Source organism: Ixodes scapularis, unplaced genomic scaffold (genome assembly GCF_016920785.2).
Source record: "Ixodes scapularis isolate PalLabHiFi unplaced genomic scaffold, ASM1692078v2 PGA_scaffold2__306_contigs__length_199485367, whole genome shotgun sequence".
Classification (NCBI taxonomy): Eukaryota; Metazoa; Arthropoda; class Arachnida; order Ixodida; family Ixodidae; genus Ixodes; species Ixodes scapularis.
In genome coordinates, this window is record NW_024609857.1 from 168519111 (window position 1) to 168531519 (window position 12409).

Below are 12409 nucleotides of genomic sequence, written 5' to 3' on the forward strand. Positions count from 1 at the left end.
TGCACAGCGCAGTTTGGTTACGGGGGGGGGGGGGGTCGTGCGTCGCGCGCGCAAGGAGATAAGAAAGATAAGCGGAGTGCCCTCGCTTAAGCAAACAAAACAGCTTGTGAAAGGCGACAAAAAGAAAACCCAAGGAACTAAGAAAAAAAGAAAACAAAGAGGGTTTTTTTTTTTTGCACAGCTTACTTTGGGTACGGGGTCGGGCGCCGCGCGCAAAGACATAAGAAGGTACTTCGATTTTTCAGGATAAAAGGTCCGTTCATTATGCGAGTAAATAGGGACGCAAAAATTTTACTTCGCGTAATGAACGCCCCCCCCCCCCCCCACTTTGCACCAATTTTTCGGAAAAAAAGGTGCGTTCATTCTGCGAGTATATATGGTAAAGCCAAAAAACCCAACTGCTCGAAACCGAAACATGAGCATGGAGTTAATGGCCACAGCTTATGGACTGGGAGGAGGGAGAAATGTAGAGGAAGAGAGAGTCGCCGTAAGTTACATGGCTACCCTCCCCAACTTCATTTTTACTTTACTTTGTTTTTTTGGTTGCGTGAAGCAGGCAACAATGTTGCGGGCACCATTTGTTTTTTGTGCACTTCAAGATCGGCTGTTTTGTACTTATAAGAGTGGAAAATGAGTGGTGAAGGCCCGGTTAATCTGCTTCGTCCAGTCGTCCAGCCTGCGACTCCCCCGATACGACATTATGTTGAGAATTGCACAGTGCATGTACTTCTAAAACTCCTTGCAACTTTTTTTTTTTTTTTAGAGCGCAGCTCCTAGGCATTTGTTTCCGGCTTGAATGGTGTCGCCGTCGGCGTTATTGCGCGGTGCATAATGGGGCGTGTGACGTCACTGATGACGTCATCAGTGATGACAATCACGATGTTGAGGACTTCATCAGTGACGTTACTGATAGTCATCAGTGACGATGACGATGCCGATGATGCCATCAGTGACGATGACGATGACTTCATCACTGACGTCACTTACGACGTCGTCAATGACGATGACGTCATCAACACTGGTGACGTCACTGATGACGGCATCGTCACGTGACCTCACAGGGGTCACGTGACCCCCGTGAGGCGACGGTGACGCCGCTCGGAGGGGGGAGTAGCAGACAGGATGAGGACGTGAGGAGGAGGGAGAAAGGATATACCTTCCCCTCGGTATTCTCGTCCTCCTCCTCCTCAAGTGCTGCGCTCGAATTCGGCATTACAGGGAGTTGTAAACAGCTTTCATTTTTTTATTCAATCAACATATTTTCAGTTTTTTAGAAGCCACAAGAAATGGGTTTCATAATTGCTTTTTATTTTTAATATTAAGTGTGTGCCTTAAAATGACCTAAAACTTTGATTATGTTTGGTATCTGTATCTGAACGGCATGTGACCACGGAGAAGAAAGTGAGAGTAACTCAAACCGGCCAGTTCTCGGTCAGCAATTTTCGAAGGGAAAAGAAACAAATTTTGAGGCGCAAATTGTGTTTTGGGCAGCTGGGCTCTCATATGTCAAGTAAAAATAAAAACCTTGGTAAGCATAAATACCCTGTCAGTGTCCCCTTAACGAAATGCGGCAGGAAAAATTTCATACAAATTATTTACGATATCGAAATTAAATTTTCAGTTTATGGTGCTTAATCTTCGTTTGCATTAAAACTTGGGTTTGGGCTAGTTGGTCTATTACTGATTAAAAGATGGCCCCCGCAACAACGCAAGGGGCCACCTCGCTGACCATTGTAGGCGATGTGGATGTAAACCTGACCTGACTGGCACGAAGTTTTTGAGAAAGGCAAAGGAAAAAAAGGAAAGAGAGATTATAGAAGCATTCTACATAAAAAAGAAAGAAAACAATTGCGTCAGCGCTCCGTCTTTGTATTTGCTCCAGAGTGAGATGGTGTTTCTGGAAGGTTGGCTCTGATTGTCGCGATTGAATCCGATGTGGTTTGGGCAATGTGTATATATAGGTGACAATGGTGTTAATAAAAACCAGTTGAGAGTGAAGCGCCTGTCCTGTCGTCCGTGTTTCTTTATTGTCCTCATTTGTTCGCGCTTTTTAACCTTTTAATCTTAATTTTCTCTTTCTAAATCTGGAACTAGAATTGATACAGTTGAACCTCGTTATATCGAACAGTGCAAGGACCGTGAAATAGTCCGATATAATCAAAATTCGATATACAAAATAACACAAAAAAAGCGTCAAAGTACAGCGCGATCTAATCACTAACAGGCTAGCGGCAAAAATGACTATGTGAAGCGTTAAGGGGGACACTACCCAGAAAAAACAATTTCTGCAAAAAAAGTTGATTTTGAAAAATGTCATCTTTACATCCACCAACATCTACAGACTATTCCCAGAAAGTTTCATTAGTTTACACCGCATAGTTAATTTTTTATAAATTATTTTCGGTCCACCAATGCTAAAGAAAAGGTAGAGGTTGGAGCACTTCGAACGAATTTTTCTCCATTCCATTTTTTGGCATAAGTTTCCCTTTAGGAAAACTATCATTTGTTATTACATAACTTGGATTAATTTTTATAAGTTTTTCTGGGGTGAATTTTTAAGGGAAACATAGCTATGAGATTGAATTTTTTTAAGGGGAACATAGCTATGAGATTGAATTTTTTTTTATTTTTACCATTTCTCATGTTCAAGAACTAGCATTTTGGACAAAGGATAGAAATCTAAAAAACAGCATTCGTGTTCAATGGCGTTTTTGTCATGAAAGATGGTATAATATAGAAATATAGCTCTATAGCTATCTGCTCTGAACTGTTCTAAAGCAATATAACACATGAAAACGACAAATTTATGAGTAATTTCATTTTCCTATGCAGACGCACTTGCTTTCATCTTTGAACATTTACAACTTTTTTTTAACTTCACACAGGCTAAAAAAATTTTGCACAAATGTTCTCAACGTGAACAGATATAAGCCCTGTAAATGTCATTTAAATCAGACAAGTGGTTCAAAATTCACTTTTTTAGGTAGTGTCCCCCCTTAAGGTGAACTATTTATTCCGGCGAAAAAAACTGCCGCAGCATAGATTGCTTCATGGAGTTGATTGCATGATTACGGCCCGCTCCACTGTCTCCAAGTGGTCCACAAGCGCCAGACCACTACCGTCGATCGCACTGCAGTAGTGGCGTAAAAGTGAGATCGTCTTCCCGACAATGTTGTAACAGGCTTTGAAACGTTGTAGCCGCCCGCTACTTGCAGCGATGTTTCGTGCTTGGAGGATGAACGCGACAGTCCTTTGCTTTGTGTTGAAGCATCGGCCCCGACGCCGGAATGTTCCAAGCCCTTCCATCCATAAGCCACATGTAAAGTGATCTTTCCACTTTTTCGAAAGCTGGTGTCCGAACACGGCGTGCGCTGGAGGGCTTGCTTCGTTCAGCCTTCTATCTGATGCTGCCTTTCGTCTTCAGCAGCGTGCTCAAAGTGCTTCGCGGTATGTTGTGCACTTCGGCAACACTGGACTTCTTTTCTCCTTTTTCAACGCGGCGGACGATATCAAGCTTTGTCGCAAACGTCAGCGACGTACGTTTCTTTACGTTTGTTGCCATCTGTACGCCACATGCGGTTGACGCAAGGTCGGAGGAACGAACCCGGAGGAAGGAAACTTTGGGAGCCACGCACAGGGCAAGAAAAGAGCGAGGCTGGCGATACGATTGAGCTGACTGAGCCCGTATGCCGCCAAATCCGGATGGCGTTCCCAGCACCATAGGCATAAAGCTTTATGCGGGCATGCGCTTGAATAAGTCACAAACGCCTGCTGCGCCACCGCTATCCTACGATGTGTTGCGGGAAAGCCCGCCGTATCCTCCGATGTGCTGCGGGAAAGCCTGCCGCCTGTCTCCGGAGCGCACGCTTTCCGGAGCTGCGGAGTTCGATATATTCATTTTTTAACCGACAGAGTTTAATATAAAAAATTTAAAATGCATGTAATTCTTATGACAGTTCGACAATGATTCGATATAAGCAATAATTCTATATATCCGTGTTCGATATAAGGAGGTTTGACTGTATAACTTGTTTTCTAAGTTCTTGATGCAATGTACAAGCAGAAAAAACCATATCTTAAGGTAACAGCGCAAGGCCAATCACTCAAAACGACACACAGAAGGACAAACACACACGCTGATTTACAACTCTTTGTATTCTGCCAGTTCTTTGTTCTTTTCATTGGGTTGACTCTCGAAATCTCCACGACCAGCACAATAGCACGAATACAGGAAACACTTCTAAATATGCTTTTCACTCCTCACCGCAATTATCAGGATAAAAATTCAAGCTCTTTTTGAGACAGAGATAAGGATGGATTACTAACACACTTGTCTTCGAGAAGCCCTATTTTCTGAGCTTCCATTATCTCTCTGGTCAGCTAATTCCGACTTCATGCTATTACAGAACAATTTTCAAAATTCGCAACACATCCAGAATTTCTGCAGTGTATGGCCAGGTATCCTGAAACAATTTTTGTGGGTGTTATAGAAGTTTTTTTTTAAGGGGAAAGGCTGGGTCTTTGAATGCTAAAAAGTTGGGGACAAGTCATTTTTGAGAAAATGGCTTTTCTGATATTTAAACATACCCACCCGGCTCTGTACAAAATATTATTGCTCTAATTTCCAAAACATAAAAAAAAAGAAAGATTAAGTCTTAATTTTCTATGAACATTCAGTAGGAATACACATACTTTAATTAAGTGCTTTCTTCTCTCTTCACACTTCTCTCACAAGTACCGATGCCTCGCAGGCGCTTTCTGAAGTTTGTCTCGGACAATATTAAAACGTCTGGTGCTATTTGAATCGGGAAAAATGGAGCTGGGCAGTGATGCAATTTTTATAGTCCTCCAACTTAAGAGTTGTATTCAATTAATTATTTTCTTAAATAATGAGAAAGCAAGTATTTTACACTATAATTACAGTCATTTTTTAGTAACATAACACTCACTTAAAATCTAAAATAGCATTATACCGCACAAATTACACCTTTGTGGACACAGTTGCATTAAGATTTTTTATAATTTATGAATAATTTTTTTTAATGGACCCGTAACAAATGATTTATTCAAATTCGACCGATTTCCCATAACTTGGGTTTTAGTAAAGATACTATTCAATATCTGATTGCATATTTTGAGTAGGTGCGAGATGTGCTATATCAGTGTATAATATAAGTATTCTTTCATAAATAAGAAAATTACACAAAATCTCCATACCCTTAGGGGTGAAATAAATTAAATGAAATGAAACATCTTTTACACAAGACCCGGAACTTGAGAACACAGGTCTCCTCCACTTACCTTAGCTACCTTAAAGCGAGAAATGCTTTTCGTGTGGATTTGATCAATTACTGGCACTGGCGAATGTCTTCCCATAGCGATTTCCATGCAGACCAACACACAAAAGCTTCGTAGAGGATTATTCCAGCACAGATAAACGAAAAACATGGCGGTGCGTTGCCGTCACTTAGCTTACAATTGCGGGGGACAAGATGGAACCTGAGCAACTTGTGCGGATCGAACGACGTCAAGATGCCAAAGCTTTACTTCGGAGCGAGACGGAGAAACATGGCCACGGGAACTTCCACGTGTGGCCAATACATTAGAAGAGGTCGGAACGGGATTGCAATTGGCGTTCCAATTTCTGCGCCAGATTGCAAAAAATTGGGCGCATCGTTTTCTTTGATTCTATTTCTAGTAGGAAAATGGGACGTGTGCCAATTCATTCCCGAGCTTTTAGGATGCTCGGAGGCCGTGAGTGAGTTGCAACCATAAATGGACAATCTCAGAGACCACTTTAGTGCCCTCTTAATGCGTAAGGGGGCACTAGACTAAACGGCCAAGTGGCTCAGGCAGAGAAGTTCCTCTCTAGCTTGAGTGATTCCACGAAGAAGGGTGTCCGACTTTCAGACCTCCGCAACATGGCTGCAAACGACTCAACTGGCAAGCGAGGCGCTCTCGTGACGGGGGTCTCTCGCAACGCCTCGTGATGAAGAAAAGAACCTACCGTTTCCCTGGGGACCACGCAGAGCGCCACCACGCTGCCGGCCACGACGTGGAGGAGGTCCTGCTTGCGCACGACGCCGTCGCAGTCGTGGATGGCCAGCGAACACCAGGGCACCCTGGGAAGGGACGCGGACGATCCCAGTTAGCGCCAGCTCTTCTTCGCGAGAAATGTTGTTCCTGCCTCGCTACAAGCTCTCGCACAAACCGCTTCGAAGGAGCAGATGCGCGGGCTAGTTCGTGACCAGCGTGGGTTGCAATTGACCAAATTTTAGAACACTGTCGAGCGCACAAAAATGTCCGTTCCATGGTTCCGGAGAATACCTTTAGACCTAACTTTAGAACCGAGCGCACGGGTGGGCAAAAAGAAAAGCAATTCGAGGGATCTGTTTTGCAGCAGCACTTTCTTGCAGGAAGCGAGTCAGTCCCAGTCTGGTTTCTCTCACCACTACGCGGGAGAAATTTATGCAGCACCACCGCTAGCTCGGGGTCTTTAACATGCATCACGCGGCAGTGTCGCACGACCGCACACCGGTATGACGCTCATCCAGACAGAAATCGTCGGGCACTGAACCCAGGGTTCCTGGGTTCTGCGTTGTTTCATCCCCCGTGCTCCGCTTTGTCTTAAGAGGGGGCGCACCTCAGAGCCCCATAGAGAATACATGAGGTTTTTCACCAAATTAAAAAAATTCTCACATAATAACGGCTGCGCGGATCTTCTTGAAAATTTCGGCTTTAAAGACATTGAGTCATTATCGAGACACTAAGCGCAACAATTGTTTCATCATACATTTAATTATATTCTTTAAAAATTCATGAAAATGGTCAAAATCGGCTAATTCGGCACTCTTGCGTTCGGAGCGAATTTACAAAATTATCTAAATTCAAACATGAAAAGTATTGCGCTTAATGTCGTCTAAATTTATTACGGAATCGAATAATATTCAAATTATTCATGTAAGTCGATTTGTTCCGTAACTACAGCAAATATAAAGAACCAAGGTGTCGGTGCTTGTTTTCGTCGTTTTTAAGGTACCTCTCTCTCCCGTGCGGTGGCGCTCGCTGTCCACGAAATGCGAAATCGTCCGTTCGGAGATCGGCCGGATCGGCACTGTGCGAGGTGTTCTTCCGCGGCCGTATTCCGCGCCCGTATCCTGTTTCATTCTGCACGCCGAGGCGTCAGTGTGCGTGTCTTGCTTTCCTGGTTCTCGCTGGGTAGGTCTCCGTGTTTTCGCAAGTGGCAAATTCACCTTGGAGCTATGGGTCGAAGACAACCGTCCTGTGTCAAGCGGACCGCGAGGTGTTCCACAACCTCGCGGTCCGTCAACGCGTTGTGCTTGTTTCTACTTTTTTTTTTTTTTTAAACGGGCTTTTTTTTTTTGACGCAAAGTTTTATTTTATTGTTATCCTTCACACAAATGTCCTTCGGCCTTGGGGTCGTGGAAATCGGGGATGAAGCGTGCACAGAGTAGATCGTTGTTTGCCTCCTTTTTATTTTTCACGGACGTCCTGTGACCTCCGTACGGTTCGTGGTCACCGCAATCTAACGCGGGGAAAAACGGGTCGCCTGCTCTGTAGTCGGCGTATTCCTAGGGGGGGTGATAACTCGCTGTTCTTCTGGAAATTCACATATCACCCAAAAAGGTGACATGGGTAATGATTACGGTATTTTTTTCCGGTGTTTATTTTTGAGCGAAAATCGGTGCATGTTTTTCGGTGCTTATTTTTTAATCACCAGTGTATTATGGGTTGAACGTCTCGTGATGACGCTAAAAAGCGTTGATAACCAAAGAAAAATGCGATTGGACTAGAATGTTTCAAATTTCCAATTCTATTCACATATCCATTACGCTCTTCTCGTGGGAGCATCTATCCTGACGAAAAATGCCTAAGTCATTGAGCTGTGAACGCATACTCAGTGTACAATCTTTCGGCCTACAGAGGTATTGCGCACGCTCGAACGCGCTTCACAGCCCAGTTGACAAAGTTGGTGGCACCCAGAAGGCGAGTTTTTGAATGGTCTGTAGTAGGCAAAAGAAACAAATAACAATCAACGCATATCAGCTCTTCAAGCGAAGAGGCGCGTTTCTAAGGTCAATGGTTCCGGACGGCACTAATGTTGTTGGCGTTGTCGTAAGATGACGTCGGTTCATACGAACTGACGTCATCTTACGTGATCACGTGACACAAACACGTCATCTTACATGATCTCGTTACACGAAATGACGTCATCTTACGTGATCACGCTGCACGAAATGACGCCATCTTACGTGACCACGTAACACGTCATCTTGTAAGTCAACCTCTCCCCACAGCAGCGCGCTCCGCGCTTTCCGGGCCCGTGCAGTGCTGTAGTCGAAAGCAAGCTCCCTATGGCAAGCGAAAGCTTCTGAAGTCTCACATTGAGAATACTCGCAAGCGACCGTCTGTGAAAGCTTCGCACGTTGAGGTTTTTGTTGAGATCGAGCCATCATGTTCCATTAACTATAGTTGAAGTTATCGTTCAATAAAGCCCTAAAAAATATGAATGTAGTTGGTGTAGACATCAAGATCTAATCAAAAATGCGGTTTGACGTCGTTTAATTAACGTGTATATACAAGTGTAGAAAAAAATTAGTTATTTGTGCATAGATGTTTAAAAACGTGTTTAGTATTCGACATAGGACTTTGGGAGAAGGATGTGTTCAGATTTTTCTTCACGAGCGCAAATATACCTGACGCAATAAATAGTGACGATTTCATCGTCCCAGTGGTGAGCAGGTGATTTCTTGCTCGAAATAATGATGCCATTTCATAAACCAAGTTCTGTGACATATGCTCTTCCAATGTCTGGTCACTATTTTGTAAACCTTTCAGTCCAAACGAGTATACTTCTGTTTGTTTTTGTTAGCTTAGGAGGGGGTCACAGAGCCTATCTTTTTGTCTTCCTCTAGGACAGACGTACAGAGTTATACCGCAACACGCATCTGTGGAGCACACAGAGCTATCGCTCTCCTGTTGGCGGTACAGTAGCAGACGACACAACGCAGCTCCGTAGTCTATCGAGGGCACGGCTAGCCGCGGCCCGTAGCGCGACCGTTCAGACTAGGGAAATGGTTTTGAAGAACCGAGAAATGGTATCTTGTGTACAATAATCACATGTCGTTAGTATACTAGTATTCTACTTGCTAAGCCAAATAAATATTTGTGAGAATATGTTTGCGTGACGATTTACTGTTCACACTCCTGACGGATGTTAGCGAATCCTTCATGTTCGTGGCTCGCAGTTATGGGTACACCCTCGGAGTGACTTCACCATATATATTTTTTTCTTGCTTGCAGGACATCATAAAAATCACTAACACGCGAGAAAAAAAAATCTTATGAGTACGCGTGATTTTGAGCTTCGCAGCTCTAAAGATGCCCGGTAAATGTCGTCCAGCTTGGGAAGAAACTAATCCTTTTTGTTGGAGTTTGACTATCGTATGCTGGCAGCTCGTTTCCGGTCTGTTTTGTCTGTACTCCGTTTCACCGTAATTTGGCAACCCTCAGTCAGAGCTGCTGTGAGGGAATCACAGTCGCGGAGCAAAGCAAGTGAGAGCTACTCTTAGGAGCAGTACTATGGCACCTGCAGCGCGTCTCCGACTGGTGTGTTTAGCGTCTTATGCTGGCCATACATCAAAAGTGGTCCCGAAGTGCAACAAATGACGTCACAGAAGACGGAGTGTCACGCTGTTGCATCTCGCGATCTTGGCAATTCATCGTAGAAATGCTGGCGAAAACCACGAGGGAACACGAGTGTCGCTGTCGTCATGGCGTCCCAACGAAAAGCAATTATACAATTTCGACGTTTCTGTAATTCGGTAATTTAAATCACCGTATACAATTTTTAAGAAAATAAAGACATCATAACCAAATAGGAACTTCCATGCTAAAACATGCAGTGCGAAGTGAAGACAACTACTATCTTTTTTTTTTTCTTGATGTCCACAAACAAAAGGCTATGCAGCATCGATCCTACCGTTTTTTTGTTGTTTTTTTTTCGCACATTATGTGATGTCCTCTAACATGAAAGTACCGACGTAAAAGCGCTGTAGAGACGATATAAAAACAAAAATTAAGTGAATCGAGCTTTGTAGTGGAACGAAAAAAATAAATAATTAACGACTTTTTACGGTAAACACTTCACCTCTAAGTACAACTTCAAAAAAGTGACGGTTACGCGCTTTCATGCCCATTTCAACAAAGTTGGGAGAACGATGTATTGCATCTTGTGAATAGACATGTGGAGCAGCATGTTTATGTTAGAGGCATTGTGTGTAATCGCTGCGCAGTACCTGCCAAAAGAAGATATTATTTGGGCACAGTCTCAACCGTTTCCGTCTGTGTGTGCTACGAATACAGCAACTCTTTTCGTAGAAGAAGTGATGAGGAAATGGCGTGTTGATGATACGATTGTGATTATGAAATAAAATTTTTAATCAGCCAATAATTGCGACCTGTCCGGTCGCCTGGAACCCCGACAACAACTATCGTTCTCTGGAAAGTTCATTCTAATATTTACACGTTTTGTGGAGTTCATCGAGCGAATAAGAATGTTCCAACAATGAGCTAAGCCTACACGAGTTCCGGAATCCAACACGGCGCTTTTGAATTTTAGCGCCGTAGATAGTTCCGCGAACAGTGTATACTTCTGTGCAAATATTCGTCTAACAGTTTTGCAACGTTGGAAAGCATCGGAATGATTCAGAATCACTGCGGAGTTGATACTCGGGAAGATAAGACGGGCGCTTGGGAGAAACGGACCGTGGCATTTGAGACAGGGGCACAACTGGGGGACAAACGTGCTACAATCGCATACCCTTCCAAGGTCATCGCTTGGGCGACCGCGCGCGCGCCCAAGAAACCTTTCTTTTTTTCTTTTTAGGGGTGGTGGGGGGGGGGGGGGGGGGGAGGAGGGAGGGGAGGGGCGTGGTGTAGGGTGTAGGCGCTGATTGTCTTCCTCCTTTGTGGCTTTTGACAGACGCACAACGAGACTGGCAGAACAAGCGCATGATTCATTTCTTTCGATGGAGGCGTTCTGTCTGTGTATGCGAACATGGTTTTTTTCCCCTTTTAGTAGTTAGTTGTTCTTGCCTTGACTCGGGTCCCAGTGGGTGGGTTGTCGTTGTATGCCCACTATTTTTTTTTTTTTAGTTTATGGTAGTTTTTGCGCTGATGGGGTATCAAGATAGACAAAAAGAAAAAAAAAAAAAATGAAATAGCGCTTCGACAAAAAAAAAAGTTGTTGCGATCAGGAACGTTTTCAAAGCGATTTTAGGAGCCTGCAGTGTTACCACAGGTGCAGGATTGAGAGCGTAACCCACGCACTTGAAGAGAAGGGGAAGCTCTCGTCTTATTGGAACTCTCTTTTATGGGTTTCCACGTCGCGATTGTCCTTCAAAATCAACTGTCATTTATTTCTCGCTCGTGGCTTCCAAGTACTGGAAGCCACGACTCGAACCACAATAGTTTTGCGAAATCAAGGTTTCGCTGAAATGGATAACTCTCACGTACAGTTCGACGCGCAATACCTTTGCCGTATTGACTCGCGAGAGATGCCCCCAACACGGCTGAGTATGGCGGTGCTCCAGACCTAACATCTAAATTTTGTTGCCTTACCTGTTACTATTTCACGCCCATTTTGAGCCATATCAAAATGAAAGCGCATGATGAAATAAAAATGACACTCGTTTTCCGCTCGATGAAAATTTCACGCCAGCTCGCTGTCTTTGCTGGTACCTTGAGCGTTTCCCAGCGATGCGGAGAGTTAAAAAAACAAAAAAAAAACCACGTACGATGGCATTTTTTGCACACTCATTACTTCTATAACACTGAGCCACCTCGTATCCTTTTGCTTTTCTTTCATGGTACTAATTTCTTTCTGCGCATTACGGCTGTTACGACGCTAAGTCTGTCTGCCCTTCAAATTTGAACTTAGGCTCAGATCAGGGACGAACCAGTTTAAATCAGGAAAATATAATTAACACTGTAGCAAAGTAAATCTATCATATCGATCGGAAATACGATTTGGCACATTCCATCTGAACAAATATTGTGCACAGCGAATGCAATAGCGAGTCAGCGTGCAAAACGCCGCCACACTGAGCTACCATAACATCTCAGCGATTTTTGCATAGCACCGAGCACGGAAAAGAGAAAACAGTTATTCATTCACATAAACGAAGCAAATTTATTTAAAGCCCGGACACTCCGTACGTCCAATCTAGCTAAGGTTATCAATAGACTCGACCATATCATTTGTCGAGACAGATGAAAGACGTTGGCAAAAATTATTAGACTGAATAAGTGAATCTAACGCACGTATTTTACCAACCGACGGTCGTGCGCCTTCAATACCCTTTCCAATTGTCATTGCGCACCTTGG

At 43.8% G+C, this 12409-nt stretch overlaps 1 protein-coding gene across 2 annotated transcripts in view; it reads right to left on the reverse strand.

The window, feature by feature from the left end:
- Nucleotides 1-12409, reverse strand: part of LOC8039352 (polynucleotide 5'-hydroxyl-kinase NOL9) — a 100302-nt gene that overhangs the window by 12326 nt on the left and 75567 nt on the right. For both annotated transcript variants that reach the window (XM_029972573.4, XM_029972579.4), the window contains one exon: nt 6008-6122. In XM_029972573.4, the coding sequence (XP_029828433.2) occupies nt 6008-6122 (115 nt within the window). The remainder of the gene's footprint in view (nt 1-6007; nt 6123-12409) is intronic.